Raw genomic sequence first — 19,567 nt, 5'->3', positions numbered from 1 at the left:
ATAGCAGATAAAATGATATGTAAAAGTGGTAAATAGGACAATGTTAATTACCAAAACCATTACAAAGACACACAAATTACCAGACACTCTCTGACATATTTTTGATATTATACTAACACACCATAATTCTAATCGCCTAAATGTCTACATAAGACTTATCTCAACTTGGCTAATTATGTAATTCTATATATTCTATTAAAAAAAATATTAATTAGGACTAAATTATCTGTTCTTTTAAATTTGATACGTAAGTTGTCGTCGAAAATGAGCTTGTATGCAAAACTTTGATGACGCTTGCAAAGTAGAAGTGGACATGATGGCAAACATCTAGACATACAAGAAAGATGTAAGATGTATAATGAGTTAATAAAAGCGATTTAAAAAAAAAAGGTCCAGCCAGCCGCCTTTACTTTCCCCAACCAAGTACCCATAGAGTTGAGTGGACTCAAAGGCGCCCTAAAAAAGCCTGAAATTTAAAATGCCAGTCCTCACCGGATTCGACTCGAGACCCCTCGGTTCGGAAGACAAGCGATTTAGCACTGTGTCTACGTACCCCCAACTATTTATCTATCTATTGGACAGTAGTGCAAACTAACTATTTCTGTGTATGCCAAATAGACTCAATGGGTGTGTGATATATTTCACGTATTGTTTTCTTGTTCTTCTATAACGTTCTTTATTAAGAATACAAACTTATTATCAAATCCGTTGAGATAACTGGGTCATGGCGTCCTTGCTTTTAGGGCGGCAGTATTTAACGAGATCCGTTTCACTTCAGCTTTGGTGATTAGACCAGTTCATACAGCCTAGAAAAAGGCGACCGACAGAGTCAAAGAAACAGAATTTTAAAAAAAATTCGACAGAATTCAGAAGATGAGATTGCTAATTTCTTGCTTCAGTTTCTTCTTTCTTTTTGCAAAGGTAATAGAATGAAATATTTACTACATCGTCAATAAAACTATTCGACACATTAGCAATACAATTTTGTCATAGTAATATATTGTAGATAACTGATTAAATAAGATACATGTATTCATATCATTTTATGAGTAAATCTACGTAGTTTTAGTACACAGTTGTAACACTCGACATTACTATTAAATACATTTTATAAAATTACTAAGAAATGACCCCAAAAAAAATCAAATAAAAAATAATGACATCTATATCTCCACCAATTCATTTGCATATCTATGACCCCCTTTATGAAGAACGACTATGGTCTTGTCATAGAAATGGGATGAAAATCTAAATATTAGATGTAGTCGACGACTCGGGGTTATTAGCTGCAAGTCGACTAAGCATTACTGGCTCCTAATTTTTGTCTTTCAAGGTTGACTCGCGATGTTTGGGAACAGCCGCAAGGCAAAATAGGTTTGAATCTAGAGTTATTCTTCTCCAATCCAGTTATAATGCCCTTTTGAACTATCTCTATCAGTATTGCCCAAAACTACGCCGGAGGACAATATCCACAATGGGATGGTGGTATACAGCCTCTATAGGCTTCTGCCAACAATATCCACAATGGGATGGTGGTATACAGCCTCTATTGGCTTCTGCCAACAATATCCACAATGGGATGGTGGTATACAGCCTCTATAGGCTTCTGCCAACAATACCCACAATGGGATGGTGGTATACAGCCTCTATAGGCTTCTGCCAACAATACCCACAATGGGATGGTGGTATACAGCCTCTATAGGCTTCTGCCAACAATACCCACAATGGGATGGTGGTATACAGCCTCTATAGGCTTCTGCCAACAATACCCACAATGGGATGGTGGTATACAGCCTCTATAGGCTTCTGCCAACAATACCCACAATGGGATGGTGGTATACAGCCTCTATAGGCTTCTGCCAACAATACCCACAATGGGATGGTGGTATACAGCCTCTATAGGCTTCTGCCAACAATACCCAATGAAACTGCCGATGACACTGTTCAGGCTCTCCTACATTTTGGCATTGATGCTACGAATGTCACATATTGATATGACTCCAGAAGGGTGAAAAGTTTTGGAAATCATCGATTTATTTTGTACATGTGAATGGTAGAATAAAGTTCATAAATTAACACATATTTTTAATGCTTCAACCAATGAACAGGAAGGTATGGGATACCCAGTTCTGTCCACTGTGATCTGTGACCCGATAGATTTTTTATTTCTGGTTGATACGACGACCACCACTGGACAGTCTAACTCTTACAGGTACATCAAAAGTTTTCTGAAACAGGTCATCGTTACCCATCACAGTAGCCCAGTACCACTGGACACCCGAGTTGTGATCATCGTAACTAGGGAGAGTTTATACACGGAGTTCAAACTGCGTAGTTACACGGTAATTGTTTATTGTATTTGTTCAATTGGAAAACATTTCTCCTCATCACTTTGGTAAACAATTGATGACATTCTCATTTTAATGATATTGTGTATTATCTTATTGGCTATAGTCGATTGTTTGTGTCAGTAAATATGTACGTTTAGGGTACGTGGGCATGTGTACGATGGGCAGGGTCGTCGAGAGCCTAAGTTCAAGATAAATTTAGCTGGACTACCTATGAAGGGGGCTAGACTTTCGACACCCGACTCGAGCAGAGTTGTGTTTACTGAGCGCCTAAAGGCAGCAGATACCCCCCCCCCCCCCAATTGGTGCACAAATGAGATTGGACCATGGCGCTCTGAGCATGCTATAAACTTGAAAGTAGCGCTAGATAAAAGCTATAATAATTATTCTTATTTTAACACAGTCATCTGTTTTTAGATTATATTTAATTTTTAAGATTTGGTTGGCGTCATTTAAGCAATTAAAAAACAAAAGAATAATTAAAGAAGAGAAAGCGAAATATAAGATAGAAGATAATGTCAAGAAAAACAGAATACAAATTTAACAAGGTTACAATGATAGTTTGTGTGGAAACACAAACTCAAAATCGGCCCCCGAAGTGGTCCACCTAAAATCTTCACCAGGATTCGAACACGAAACTTTCGGCTCCAAGTGCTTTACCCCTCAGCCACAGCATCTCCATATATTCATTTAGCCTCTTTTCTACTTTCGAGGGCCGCTAAAAAAGAAAGAAGTAGAGAAAGGAGAGATTGTGGATATGTTTTAGATGTTCCTTCATTGTTGGTGATTATTTCATCCTTGCTTAGACCTGCTTACGATGGCGCTGGCATGGTTCAAATCCGGGTACATCGAGACTACAGTGCATACCAACCGACCAGGAAACCATCCTAGAAATGCTTGAACAGAAAATTAAATTACGTCAACAATTAAAATATCTAATTACAGTGAAAGTCTTGTGAACTTTAATAATTCAGATAATTGTAGAGCATTGGGAGTAATATTTTCCCGCCTAAATAAACATAAAGAATAGATCCTTGAGAGACGCCAGGTTCTTCACAAACCTGCATCCAACATCACAGGACAAGCCATACCAGGAACATCACACAAGCCCTCTCCCAGAACATCACAAGACAAGCCCTGCCAGGAACTTCACACAAGCCCTCTCCCAGAACATCACAAGACAAGCCCTACCAAGAACATCACACAAGCCCTCTCCCGGAACATCACAAGACAAGCCCTACCAAGAACATCACACAAGCCCTCTCCCAGAACATCACAAGACAAGCCCTACCAAGAACATCACACAAGCCCTCTCCCGGAACATCACAAGACAAGCCCTCACCCGAAACATCACAAGACAAGCCCTCACCCAGAACATCACAAGACAAGCCCTCACCCAGAACATCACAAGACAAGCCCTCACCCAGAACATCACACAAGCCCTCTCCCGGAACATCACAAGACAAGCCCTCACCCGGAACATCACAAGACAAGCCCTCACCCAGAACATCACACAAGCCCTCTCCCGGAACATCACAAGACAAGCCCTCACCCAGAGCATCACAAGACAAGCCCTCACCCAGAACATCACAAGACAAACCCTCACCCAGAACATCACAAGACAAGCCCTCTCCCGGAACCTCCAGGAAAAGAAAAAGAAGGGACGAACTAGATGGGGGAAGAAAACGGTTGTTACACTACGCCCCAGACAGACCCACTAGTGGATCCAAAACTTTGGAGTGGGAAGGGGGGGGGCGATTTTTTTCCAAACCTTAACCCTAACGCCCAGTAAACCCTAACCCTAAGCATAAACGAGCGTATATATATATATAAATACATTTATATTAGATTTTTTTTTAAAAGCAGTGTTTCTCGTTATTTGGCGAAGAAAAAAACAAACAAGTTGAGGTTTTTCTCTTGACAGCTAAGAGGTCTGGGGGAGCGCTGTAAGCTCCCACAGTGGGGTCCACGCCTCGACGCCAAAAGCGTTTTATGAGTTTGTCCGATGTGCGGAAGGCGATTGCATGTATCGCCCCTGCCACCTGATAAAACTCTTTTTCATTTCATATTTACTAATGATAAAATTTGAGACCAGAGTCTCTGTGCGACATAATATACAAATGTGTTAAAACATCAATATGTAGCTTATATTATATAGATATTCAACTAATGTTGTTCACAAACTATGATTTCTCCATAATAATAGGACCGCCCCCCCTTACTCAGAGGGCTAGAGTGGGTAGGGCAGTAGAAGCAAACGCCGCCTCCACCCAGCTCACCGAATGGGCTAAGATATCAGAATTGTAGCGACCCCCCCCCCCCATCCCACCAAATTGGCCAACATACAAGAAGAGGGGGGGGCGAAATAATCTAAAAATAGGTTAAAATATAAATAATTAGAATATATTATTGACATAACTAATAAATTCGTATACAAATATTGTGATTTCTTACCCGATCGCCCCTACCGCCCCCCCCCCCTGGATCCGCCAGTGGACAGACCACAGGCAGAGAAGAAGAACACATGAAAGGAGTTTACTGAATACTTTGTCATTGTCTCTACAGAGAATCAAAGTTTTCAGTATTCAAAAGCATGGACAATTATTTTCTACAGCATGTGGACCATTAATCAGTTAACAAGAGTATGAGTAGAAAAAAAATAAAAAAAAAGATTCAACTCTCACACTCTCTATCGATAATAAAGCAAACATTTGTAAAATTATTTGTCATCGAAAAATAAAGAAAAACAAATCAAAGACCGCAATGATGATCGGCCCTTTTATTCTATTAGCTCCCAGTTATAACAACTACAAAAAGGTAAAACATTACTAAATAGATTTAAATAAAATGGCTACCATTTTTATTTTTACTCCTACCCAAATAATGTAAAAAAAAAATTATTAATTAATAAAAAAAAAAATGATAAAGTGATTTTCTGAAAAATTTTATGAAATGTGTTATCAAGCATCACGAATTTTTGTGCGAAATTTTTAACTCCATGTGCTAGTGAAAACGTTTCAAAATATATTTTGTATTCAGAGGCGACCTTAAAGGATGGCGAGTGAGGCAAACGTCCCAGGCCCCGCGAAGAAAAAAAAATCATTTGTCGCCGCCGCCCCTTTGTACAAATATTCGTGGCCTGACACTCGCCAGGGTCCCGCGCACTGACCGCCACTGATTCCAGTTGTGCACGTTATTGTTGGACTAATGTTGATAGTTGGAATTGTAAAATCAACGTTCATTTGTCTTGAAACTTCTGTCCACTTGTTGGCGTTTGTTCCAATCCATCTACTGTATTCACCAGTCTGTGTACAAGGCAATGAGAGCAGTAGATTTGATCAGATTCAATAGATGGGGCAGAGTGGCAGATCCATACAAAACTTTATCTACCTATGGATTGAGAGAAGAATCGACCAAAACAGTCGTCGTTGTGACGGATGGAGAGTCGAGATATTGCCCGAGAACCTCAGAAGCCATCAGAGTAGTTAAAAGGCAAGGTTAGTGCAAACTATATGTGACACTATTGATGTAGCCTACATATGTATCTTTTGTGCCTTCAAAGGTAAATAATAATAATATGATGCAAAACTATATTATTTTATTTTAAATAATACAATCTATCTATCTATCTATCTATCTATCTATCAATCTATATCTATATAAATCAATCTCTCTCTCTCTCTCTCTCTCTAATATATATATATATATATATATATATATATATATATATATATATATAAAGAGTGAGAGAAACAGAAAGAGAAAGAAAGAAAGAGAGAGATAGAATGAGATAAATAGATAGATAGATAGATAGATAGAGAGAGATAGATAGATAGATAGATAGATAGATAGATAGATAGATAGATAGATAGATAGATAGATAGATAGATAGATAGATAGATAGATAGATAGATAGATAGATATGAGGCATTTTATGTCTCTAGTGACGATCTTTCCCTTCTTTCTACTTCTGGCGAGTACACCATTAGCATTCCAGGACCGTTCATCCAAGCTTTCCAACATTGGAAGCTGTGCTAATGAGGCCAAGGCAGCATCATCCACTCAGTTATTCTGTCTTCTGTGTGAACTAGATATCGTAGTGGTGTTCTGTCCATCGTTCTAGCTGCTTGGTTTGATCAGTCAAATTTCCCCACATTTGGATAGAAGGGGTAATGGTTAAGACTACGTAGGAATCCGGAAAACCTTTATGATCTCAAACAGAGCTTTACTATTTCTTAAAGACAGACTTTCTTGAATTTTGTTGCTGATATCCCCCCAGAAGCTATTAGAACACTGTATACCATTTTTTCGCTCTTTATTAGCAATTTTGAAAGACTGTGTAGAGATTTTGGACTAGAGTTTGCCTGTTGAGAGAGGTGTGCAGATATCATTCTCTCTAGGCAAGAGGTGTGCAGATATCATTCTCTCTAGGCAAGAGGTGTGCAGATATCATTCTCTCTAGGCAAGAGGTGTGCAGATATCATTCTCTCTAGGCAAGAGGTGTGCAGATATCATTCTCTCTAGGCAAGAGGTGTGCAGATATCATTCTCTCTAGGCAAGAGGTGTGCAGATATCATTCTCTCTAGGCAAGAGGTGTGCAGATATCATTCTCTCTAGGCAAGAGGTGTGCAGATATCATTCTCTCTAGGCAGTGCTGAACTATAAAATGTCTTAGTTTCTCCCATCTGGTTGAGCTGTTGACTTCGTCATGTATTGAGGTTATTTATAAAAAAGCTCATATATATATATATACATAAATATATACATATACCATAACATAAAAAAATGTGTGTTATGATGTATAATTCCCCATCCTTAGAATTCTTTGTAGTATACAGTGTTACAGTGTTTACCATTATTGCAAAGAAATTACCCCTAGAACTAACGATCAAGTTTCGACGTAATAAAGTTTTGATTTTATTTAACTACTAGCCTGACATTACCCGCGGCCTGCGGGTGTTTACTAATCTAGTGGATTGGATTTAGATGTATGTTAAACTTAGCTAATGATCCTTTCAAGTTTTTTCTCTTTGCTACGAAAATAAAATTAGGTTTGTAAAAATGAGTTTATCCGAAGCCGATACATTCATATCCATTAAAAACGAAAAGAGCGATAGCTTTGTTAAATGAATGGGATTATAAAGTGAACAATTAAACGAAATAATTTTTAGTACGCGATTCATGAATGAATATAGATCTAGGCCTATCTCAACTCGGCTTCGCAGCTTTCGTAAACGAATGTAGTCTCTTAAAAATGCTTTAGAAAACCAAATTTGAATGTTTATTTGATCAAAATATGAAATGAATGGACTATAATTAGTATGTTCAATTGTTAAAGTATAAAACTATCTGTGCGAAGAGAAGTTTTATCATCTTAGAGTTGAATTAGAGTTTTAGATCTAGGGATGGGATTATAAAGTAAACAATTAAACGAATTAATTTTGAGTACGCGATTCATTACGGTATTGTCTAATGAAAGAATGTTCGCCAGGAAATCTGTAGTCACAGATATCAGGAACGAATTTATGTAAAAAATGCTTTTGAACACACAAAATTGAAGGTTAATTTTATTATATAATGAAATCAATGAATCTTCTTTTGTATTTTCATGTGTCAAACTATGTGCGCAAAGTGTATTTCTTAAAATTAGATCTAGGTCTAAATCCTTTCGATCTTTTCTCATGTCAACATTGTAGACATGGCCTAGATCCATAAAATACTATAGCTGTAATAGAGTCGGACAACTTTATTTTTTTTGAGGGTCTTAAGTTTGTTTTAGGGCTACAATACATACACTACGGTCTAAGTTAGTACCCAAGGAACATTCCTGCCTAGTTTTATCAAGATTGGTCAAGCGGTTTTGATGTCTATAAGTAACATACATACATACATACATACACCTCACATTCTACTTTATAATATAGATATACTTCAAAATGTACGTACAACAATTACAAATCAGTAGTAGTGTTAATGACATATTTTGTATTAAAGGTCTGAAGGTATTCGCTATTGGAGTTGGTTCTAACACTAAGAGAAGCGTACTTGAAAGCGTGGCTTCTTCACCAAGCTATCAATTTGCCTTTATATCCAGAAACTTCGATTCGCCAAGATGCGTCAAGATAATATTAGCTTGGACTAGACCAACATGCAAAGGTAAATCTTCGATAAGCTTTTGAGAAATAATTGGCAGATTTATTCGTTTGATTTCATATCTATATGTAGACAGTATTTAGGAAGCGAATTTTATCCTTTGTTTTAAATTATATAAATTTGAATTCCCTTCATTACCGACCAGTGGTTCTCAAAAAATTGCCAGTGGGGCCTCCCCTCCAGCTGGAAGTGTGGGTGAGCCCTGTAAGCTCCCACTGTGGGCATTTGAAAAATAAATTTAAAAAGACTTTATTTTTCGTTATGACTGCTCATTAGAGCTAATCCATTTATTTTAATTTTTTTTGGACATAGTATAGTTAAAGATAATGTTCAGTGTTTTATAATACCAGATCACAAAATCCTTCTGAAGATATTATTGGAGAGTCAGCAGGTTCCCTTTAAGTAGTGATGGGAACTAAACTAAATTTTTTTAGTTAAACTAAAACTAAGTTTGAACTAAAAAAAAGTAATTAAACTTTTAGTTAATCACAAATTGAAAAAATTAGTTAAACTAAACTAAGAAACCTTAGTTAAACTTTTACTAACTATTTTGACCCTTTTTTAAAGTAGATCTATTAGTTTTCTACTATTCTAGAATTAGAGAGAGTCTAGATTAGATCTAGATATATCTAGATTACTTATTAGGCCTAGGCTATACTTAGACCTAATATGCATAGATGATAGATCTATAATATTAATGACTATAATAGGCCTACTAATAATAGTCGTCACTATACTAGATCTAATACTAAATTAACTAAATCTATTCTAGATCTACATCTACTTCTATTATAATTATACTTATATCTACTATCTAGATCTATTAGATCTAGATCTAGTATTATCTTCTATAGTATAAAATATGTATCTTAATTCCCATATCTAGTTATAATCATAATTAAAATAATCTAAAATCTCTAGATAGATCTAAAGTTCTAAGATACCTACTAGACTCTATCTAGATTTTAGATCTAGTTATCTAGTAGTAGTAGTAGTAGTAGTAACTAGTAGGCCCTATTTCTTAAATTATTTTTAGATTAAAATATTAATTATTTGATCTAGGTCTAGTAGCTAGATCTAATTCTAGATCCAGATTATATTTCTGATCATTTCGTTTGTAGAAGATATTAGATCCAGAATATTCTAGAATCTAAAGTTAGTTAGAGAGTCAACATGCAGTTTTATCATTACTTCTAAAGGTAACTTATTTATATTAGAACTTGGACAATTACTTCTAATTTCTTTCTATAATAGTATCATTCTAGTGATTCTATAGCAAATACCTTGAATTGGCGGGAATAGCGGCCATAATAGGATAAAGGTCAAAAGGCTTTCTAGTGGCCTGTGCACCCTCTAGTTTATTCTCCTCTCTATTATTCATTAGATATATTCTCCAAATTACATAGATCTAAATATTTATTGGTATGTATGTTAAAAAAGTTTGTAAAATTTGTAATTAAACTTTTTAGTTTGTAACTAAAAAAAATTAATTAAACTAGGATTTTAACTAAACTTTTTTTAAAAAATTAAACTTTGGCCTTAACTATTTTTTTTTTAGTTAAACTAAAAGTTAGAAACTTTTTAGTTAACTTTTGCCCATCACTACCTTTAAGCCAGCATGGGGGCCTGGGGGGAGTGCTGTAAGCTCCAGAACCAGCATCAAACGTTCCAGAGTTTTTAGCTTCAGAAATTCATTTTCCTGGCGTCAACATTGAATAATAAGAAGAGTGCATGTCAAAAAAAGTTTTAGTAAAAGGCGACAAACAAAGCCACCATGAATTAAGAAAACGTCTAATAAAAAAAGACCTTGGACTGGCCTGTAATGGACGTGGTCATCTTAGGATCATCTTCGTGTAACGTAAGACATCTTGTCACGAATCTTCTTTTTTTTTGTCACACAATAGTCGTAAATTTAACAATGTGTATATTAAACATTCAGTTGAAATTTGACAATTCTGTCATAAAAAAAATAGTAGAATCGCGTTAGCGGAGAGGTTTTTAAAATCTACTTAAAATTTTTTTGTATCGATAGTGGCGCAGACGCCTCTCAAGAAACCTCAACAGATGTATATTTTAGGAACTCAGCAAAAATCTTTAAAAAGTCTCAAGACTCCATTATTTGCTGTCACAAAAAGCCTATATACGGGGTTTACCCAGGCTGATTGAGGTGGTCGTTGTTGTGACAAGTCGGATTAAGATATTGGCCGTTTTGGGTGTCTAGGGGATTTTTATGGTTTGAGAATCCTTACTTGCACATATAAACTACAAGCACAGCGTTATAATGCAGGCAACAAATGCTATGTTTAGATGTAAAATTATGTACAGTTTATTATACAAAATAAGATAATGAAAGGTGAAATGCTGTACAGTTGCTAGTATGGGATCTAGCTTATTTACATATGTAGGACTATCATCATCAGATATTAGAACCAAGTGGTCTGAGTGTCATTAGGCTGGTTGCTTAGCTTTTGGTCCGGTGCTGCACTGGTGAGACTGGTGTGGCTGATATTGATGCTGTCTGCTGGTGGGCTGGCGTAGTGGATCCAGGCTCCGTGTGCAGTCCAACTTGTATGGTTGCAGAGCTAAGCTGCGTCTACCAATCAGTTAAGCCAGTGACGAGTCTGTGGCTAGCGTTGTTACTTGGACTCTTGAAGGATGAGTAGGTCTGATGTCTACAGATCTGGTGCCAGCAAATCTGCTATCAGCTTTAGGTTGCTAAGATTTCAGGCGGGTGTAGTCTATAGATAAAAGCTGCAATGATATGATGTGTGCGTCGGTTTAGCCATAATGATAACACTGGGAGGTAGATGCCTTTCCGTGAAGGACATCTTCAGACTGATGTATAGAAACTATAAGCTAGTTTCATAATTATCAAAGGGACCTAACAAATGAATATAGTGTCCCATCAAGGGAGATAACAATAATAATGGGGACTCCCATAAAGGGAAATAACAAACAGTAATAAGTGATATGTGATTAGTAATATAAGTGACGCTAACCAATCACGGTGAATAGCAAGTACATACATCACTAAGATAAATGAGATGAAAGGAGAAGGGGAGATCAACGTGTGATACTCGCCCGTGCTCTCACATAAGTAAACATAGAGCATAAGTAAATACATACTCAGTAATAAGACATGTTTACAGAAATGCTTTGATAACTCCCTGCCAAGGAACTAATCAATGATAATATAATAAAGGCTCGTGCTGAGCGCTAATATATCAGAGTTAAATTAATAATAGTTAAAGAGCTAAATACATCTGGTAAGAATTGTTGATAAATTCTAGTCCAGATGGTTTGAACATTTAGCCACAAAAGTCATGATATAAAATATAAGTATACAGTAATCTACTTACATTATCCATGATAAGAATGCACAAATATATACACAAATAATGTAGTAATAAATGCACAAATATATATATATATACATTACTAAGTAAAATGGTTCTCAGGCACTTTACAAAGTTACATACCACCAATCCAAAGTGAAATAAGGGAATGAAAATAGTCTAGAGCTCAAGCAAGAGATAGATGTGCTCCCTGTGGGCTCTCCAGCGTGAATGAGATCGGACGATGAAGTTTGTCCAAAAACACGTGGATAGCCAAGGGGGGGGGGGGGGGTGAGTGGCGGGAGATAGGTGCAAAGGTGGTCTAGACTATTTGACGTCTTTGACAAAGGGGGTCCACGCTTGACCGTGACGAGAGTTTCCGGGAGATAGACATTGCGCGAAGGCGCGAGTTGAAAGTCCAGGAAATCATCCCAGGTGGTCAGGTGGATTATGAAGGGGAGATTATCAGAGCCCGGCACATCAAGGGAGATTATATTATGATAATGGCTAGTGCTAGACGAACAGCGTTGCCCGAGGCGTTGAGTTGAATGGGCACTTTGAAGTGACCAGCCGCTCCCGAAAGGGGGGGGAGGGTCAACGGATGTTTGCCTCGATAGATGGAGGGAGCGTACTCTTGTCAAGAGTCTAGTGTGACACGTGTCAAAGTGGGGATAGTAAAATGTGACATCGATGCCAAAGGGGTGGGGTTGGATTGGAGGGGTGGTAGCTGTGTTTTTAGCGCTTGATTGGCTAAATTAATAAAATTGATGATTAATAGCGAGTAAATAAATTAATTAAATGCTTAGACCTGAGTGATATCTTGAGTGAGCTAAAACGGTTCGTCACAGTTGTTTAGGGCGTTGGATCACTGGGAAGGGATTGCAAGCCCAAGTTCCATCTTTAGACGACAGGACATCTTAACCTTACCAATGGAGCTCTAACATCCTCTCCAAAGAGACTCGACACATATGTATAGGAATAAATAACTTGATTAAACTATAACTTAGTTACACATCTAGATCATCAAATAAACTCACGTCCAACACGTACTATCCAATATATACAATAACTAAATAACTCTCGACTAACTCAAACTATAGACACTAGTTACCAACTCTGAGAGAGCAAGTAGTTAACAAAACAGAGAGAGTCCAGTACACAGCTTCTCTCTCTGAGACTAGTACTCTACTAACTAAAAATCCAAACATCCCAACAACCCTTACACGCATTCACGTGGACCCCTTGACCACAATCTCACCATCACGTGCAGGCAATGGTAGAGTGAAACTGTAAATTTAGGCCTACCATTACAATAACACAGTTTGTAAGAGTAGCCTAGCGATTTATGCCACAAAGCTAGTTGATACATTTTCTAAATGTATATTTGTGGTGAGTGTTAGCGAACCGCAAGGCCTGAGTGTGAGTTACATTTACAACATTCTAATATCACCACCACATAAAATGAAATTAAGCAAAAATTGGGAAGGGGTGAGAGCCAAGTGGTAAGTTTTGAGCTTGTATCTCGGTGACAATCAGGATTTTAAGCTTAAGGATTTTTAGGACCCCTATGAGTCTAGCCGTGAAGGCGCGGTGGCTGAGCGGCAAAGCGCTTGCTCTCTGAACCGAGGTCCCTGGCTTGAATGTTGGATAAGACTGGAATTTTTTATTTCGGGATCCTTGGGCTCCCCTGAGTCCACCCAGCTCTATTGAGCACCTGACATTAGTTGGGGAAAAGCAAAGGCGGTTGGTCGTTGTGATGGCTACATGACACCCTCGTTAACCGTAGGCCACAGAAACTGATGGCCTTTACATCATCTGCCCTATAGATCACAAGGTCTGAAAGGAGAACTTTAATTTATGAGTCTACCCAACAATCATGGGAGCCTGACATACGAGGGGGACGTAAAGACCGTTGATCGTTCCAGTAGTTATATATATAAAGTAAACATTTCAATGTCAAACTTCACATTCCAGTAGTTATATATAAAGTAAACATTTCAATGTCAAACTACACATTCCAGTAGTTATATATAAAGTAAAAATTTCAATGTCAAACTACACATTCCAGTAGTTATATATAAAGTAAAAATTTCAATGTCAAACTACACATTCCAGTAGTTATATATATATAAAGTAAACATTTCAATGTCAAACTACACATTCCAGTAGTTATATATAAAGTAAACATTTCAATGTCAAACTACACATTCCAGTAGTTATATATAAAGTAAAAATTTCAATGTCAAACTACACATTCCAGTAGTTATATATATAAAGTAAACATTTCAATGTCAAACTACACATTCCAGTAGTTATATATATATATATAAAGTAAACATTTCAATGTCAAACTACACATTCCAGTAGTTATATATAAAGTAAACATTTCAATGTCAAACTACACATTCCAGTAGTTATATATATAAAGTAAACATTTCAATGTCAAACTACACATTCCAGTAGTTATATATATAAAGTAAACATTTCAATGTCAAACTACACATTCCAGTAGCTATATCTATAAAGTAAACATTTCAATGTCAAACTACACATTCCAGTAGTTATATATATAAAGTAAACATTTCAATGTCAAACTACACATTCCAGTAGTTATATATATAAAGTAAACATTTCAATGTCAAACTACACATTCCAGTAGTTATATATATAAAGTAAACATTTCAATGTCAAACTACACATTCCAGTAGTTATATATATAAAGTAAACATTTCAATGTCAAACTACACATTCCAGTAGTTATATATATAAAGTAAACATTTCAATGTCAAAATATACATTCCAGTAGTTATATATATAAAGTAAACATTTCAATGTCAAACTACACATTCCAGTAGTTATATATATAAAGTAAACATTTCATTGTCAAACTACACATTCCAGTAGTTATATATATAAAGTAAACATTTCAATATCAAACTACACATTCAAGTAGTTATATATAAAGTTAACATTTCAATGTCAAAATATACATTCCAGTAGTTATAAACATCTTTTTACTTTCTCAACAGTTATAAGAAGCATTGAAACAACGAGTTTGACCAACGTGTACCCAAAATACACAAGAGTGATTCTTTTCAGGACATCTACAAGTGCCTCCACGTTTTCGAAATTAACCAAGAACAACGTATTTAAGACAACTAAAATACCTCTTGAAGTATCTACATCCAAACCCCTTACTAAAGTGACCTCAAAAGGTCCGAGAGTCAACGATACAACAAGTTTGACCAGAGTGTACCCAAAATACACAACGATAACTCCTTTTAGGACCTCTTCAAGAGCGTCGACGTTTGAGAAAATCACGAAGAGTAAAAATAACGTAGATGAAAGTACGACGTCTTATAAATTGCTTTCAACAACAGCCTTTACTGAAGTGACCTCAACTAATACGACAGAAGATGAAAGAAATACATCAGCAATAGTAACAAAGAGTAAAGTAGATGAAACCACTACATCTTTTGAAACGCCTTCAACAACAGCCTTTAGTGAAGTGGCCTCAACTAATACGACAGAAGATGAAAGAAATACATTTGCAATAGTAACAATGAGTAAAGTAGATGAAACCACTACATCTTTTGAAACGCCTTCAACAGCAGCCTTTACTGAAGTGACTTCATCTAATACGACAGAAGATGAAAGAAATACATTTGCAATAGTAACAAAGGTTAAAGTAGATGAAACCACTACATCATTTGAAACGCCTTCAACAGCAGCCTTTACTGAAGTGACTTCATCTAATACGACAGAAGATGAAAGAAATACATTTGCAATAGTAACAAAGGTTAAAGTAGATGAAACCACTACATCATTTGAAACGCCTTCAACAGCAGCCTTTACTGAAGTGACTTCATCTAATACGACAGAAGATGAAAGAAATACATCAATAATAGTAACAAAGGTTAAAGTAGATGAAACCACTACATCTTTTGAAACGCCTTCCACCACATCACTTACGAAAGTGACTTCAACTGACAAGACTAAAGTTATAGAAACCACAAGTGAAGACTACTTCTACGTAGAACCAAACTAATGTTATATCCAGTACTTGTACATATATGACTTCAACTGCTCTATTATATATCGAATTCTTTGAAACGTTTATAATATAACTATGTACGTATTCTCTTTTCCTAAGATTCTAAACCACACTGTTCATTCGACTTTACTGAAAGAGACTCTATTTTTAGTACGCATAGAACAATCTATATAGGCCTATATCTATATAGGTCTGTTATCAGATCATTCTTGGATACGATTGTGTTTCCGTGTTCCAGTCTAGGTCTACTATCTAGGGGAAAGGACCAATGGCGAACGCTTTTGTGCCAGTTTTTAGTTTAGAATTTATAACTCCGCAATGGTTAAACTTATTTAAAAAATGAAAACATCTTCGGACTCCTCAGCTATTGGGCGATAGAACTAAATTTGAGTCTTTTTTCCATATCAGATATTAAATTTATAATTCAAGTCAACTTGTGGTAGGGGCCGATCTAATCTGCGAACGTAATTTTTTGCGAAAGTTATAATGAGCAAAAGGCGTAAAAAAAATAGCGAAATAGCTTGTTATAGGCATGTTAAAATAGAGGAAATTAAGCTTCCATTAGTTCTATCATGTAATTTCTTTCATGAAGCATTATAACTATTGTCCTCCTTGTTGCATTAAATTTGTTTTCACTCTTCCCATGATCCACATCTCCTTTCTCTGCTTGGAACTGATGTCGATATATAGCCTGCTACGAAACTTGTGATCAAATATTTCTTTTAAAGAAAGAAAGAAACTACAAAATTCTATCTCGCCTCCTCCCTATAGGAGGCTAGTCCACGTCGTTTTACTCTCCATGTCATAAACTCTTGTTACTGCGGGTATTTTAGAACACATGTTCAGTGCATTTAATCACCATCAACTCGATCTCACATGCAGTCCCCCCCCCCACACACACACACAGACACGCGCGCGCTGTTTGACCCAAAGGCAGATCCCAAATGCGATGGATTGATGATGTATGGAAAGCAGATCTACAACAGCTTGGGTTTCGGGCGTGGAGACGAAAGGCTCAGGAGAGATCTGAATGTAGGGATGTGTTGAAGCAGGCCAGAGCACGGGCTGGAGCGCTACTAGGATAGATAGACAGAATTGAAGTCCACAGCAGCACTTGCAACACTCAAAACAATCTTGAAAGAAAAAAGCCTAGGGCTAAATTTGTTCACTAAATCAGACTGATGCAATCCTTATAGTCATGCCCATATTTGTATAATTCTTGCGAGTCTTGGAAGCTAACTGCAGAATTAGAGAGAAGACTCGTATATAGTAATGGAACTGAGATGCTATACAAAGACCGCACCACAAACGAAGAGATTAAAAACAAGATCACGACAGCCATTAAACCCGATGATGACCAGTTAACCACTATAATAAAAATGAGTGGCCTATTTAAATGTACCCAGGCCTTGCAAAAACTTAATTTTAAAAAATGCATTAATTTCGGAAGATGACCTATATTCGATAATGCACGTTTTTTGTTGCTTTTTTTTTTTTTTTTTTATAGGTATAGTATAAAAAGGCTACGAAAGACAGTTTGTGTGGAAACACAAACTCAAAATCGGCCCCCGAAGTGGTCCACCCAGGCAGGCTTCAATATTTTCAGAAAGAACATCCAAATGAAATTATATCAAAGACAAATGAGAGATAGAATGGAGAAAGAATGTTAACAGATCTTTTGTAGTGCCCCAACGGTACAGCAGATCAAAGGATAGGGGAAAGTGAAGTAAAGTTAGATGTGAACCTGGCCTAACTAGTTCCCCTTTCATACCTTGTGGTCTATAGGGCAGATGATGTAAAGTTCATCTGTTTTTCGTGGCCTACGGTTAACTAGGGTGTCATGTAGTCAACACAACGACCAACCGCCTTTACTTTTCCCCAACTAATGTCAGGTATCCATTAGAGCTGAGTGGACTCAGAGGCGCCCAAAGATTCCAAAGTTGAAAATCCCTGTCTTCACCAGGATTCGAGCCCGCGACCTGGGTTCGGAAGCCAAGCGCTTTACCGCTCAGCCACCGTACCTCCCCTGGCCTAACTGATGTCTTATAATTGATTTAATTGTTTTGAAAAGGCATAATCTCTTATTCGAATCCTAAAAAAAAAAAAATATATTTCTGCAGCATATTAAAAATTTCAGGAAAATGAAGTTTACAAGATTACTATTCGTTTAAAATTAGGTCTAACTTATAATGCATACTAATTAGCTTTTTCTCTTTAAAAAACTGCTTGCATAACTGATTTAAAAAATTAGATTTTCACTTTTAGAAAAAAAAAGTAGCCGTTGCATCAGAACTTTGAATGGTCTAAAATATTGTGATGTCGGATTTTCAATATCTTTTCTAGTTTAAGAGATCAAAACGGGATGGACGGACAGACGGACAGACATTTCGCACAAAACTTATAGCGTCTTTTCCCCTTTCGGGGGCCGCTAAAAATAATAGAAAATAATAGAAAAATAACCATACTTATGAAAATGAATTCTGCACTTCGTTTAAACATTTATGTACATATTAATATCACTAATTAGTAACAAGAGATTAAAAAAAGGAGGACGGCAAAACTAAATTATCATTAATGGCTTTTTAGCTTATTATAGGAGTGTTCGTAGAAAAGTTTTTTAGTTAAAAAGTCATTTTGAGCGAAATTTTGTTTTCAACGGAATGAATAGCCTTGGCTATTCTAGCTTACCATTTCCTCATCTATTTAGAAGCATAGTATGGGAATTTTTCTCGGCCGATGTCCGTTGGTGCTTTAAAATCGCCTTATCAGGAAACGTTTTGACAATGGAAATTTCCATACATTTCAACTTCGACCTCTAGTTATGCTTTATTGTATGAGGGAAAACGAATGTGAATATGTGGGAAATGTAGAAAAATGGAGTCTTTGTAATACCATTTTATTATTTCTGCAGTTACTTTCGAAATAAATAAGAACTGATAAAAAATACGAGGAGGTGTTTACTTTATATGCCATTTCGCTGATGGGTCTTATAGGACTATGGTGGATCGCTATTTTTTTTAATTCTTTTTTTTTTTTTTGTCGAGATAACCAGCTGTACGTTTAAAATAGTCCAATTACTTGCACTTTACGTTTGAGCCAGACAAAGAGGCCTTAAAATGTGTTGAACTTTTTGTTTAGTTTCAGTTGTGATTGCATGTTGTTTTTTAATTTTAAAAACATTACAAGAAATACGATTATAAATTATTTAATGACTTTGGTTCTTTTTAAATAAAAAAGAAAACACTAAGTATACTTAAGGCGTATGTAGGTAAGTGATGGCAGGATTTTGTACAGGTTCCTACAGTATTCGAAAGCTTTAATAAAAATTCACTTATCAATATTAATAGTTAGTCCTATATCTAAAAGCATGCTATATTTTAGAAGAAAGAAATACAATACTTCTGAATTGAATCTCTTTTTCCTTCTGTAAAGAAAAAATATTTACAATGCTTATTTTGGTCTTTAAAAAAATATTTACAATGCTTACTTTGGTCTTTAAAAAAAATATTTACAATGCTTATTTTGGTCTTTATTAAAAATATTTACAATGCTTATTTTGGTCTTTAAAAATATTTACAATGCTTATTTTGGTCTTAAAAAAAATATTTACAATGCTTATTTTGGTCTTTAAAAAAAAACGTATAAATTAAGAGCTGCTTAGTAAATGACGAGCACGC

The 19,567-nt window shown here is 36.1% G+C and overlaps 1 protein-coding gene across 1 annotated transcript; it reads left to right on the top strand.

Moving 5' to 3' along the window:
* The first annotated feature begins 712 nt into the window (after positions 1-712).
* LOC106072074 (mucin-4-like) lies at positions 713-19,230 on the top strand. Its single transcript, XM_056005099.1, has 5 exons — positions 713-921; positions 2,109-2,342; positions 5,653-5,845; positions 8,343-8,504; positions 14,866-19,230. The coding sequence occupies exons 1-5, from the start codon at positions 874-876 to the stop codon at positions 15,882-15,884; spliced, it is 1,656 nt and encodes a 551-aa protein (XP_055861074.1). The 5' UTR covers positions 713-873; the 3' UTR covers positions 15,885-19,230.
* The last annotated feature ends 337 nt before the right edge of the window (positions 19,231-19,567 follow it).

Source organism: Biomphalaria glabrata, chromosome 1, assembly GCF_947242115.1.
Source record: "Biomphalaria glabrata chromosome 1, xgBioGlab47.1, whole genome shotgun sequence".
NCBI classification, from domain to species: Eukaryota; Metazoa; Mollusca; class Gastropoda; family Planorbidae; genus Biomphalaria; species Biomphalaria glabrata.
This window is presented reverse-complemented; position numbering and strand designations above follow the sequence as displayed.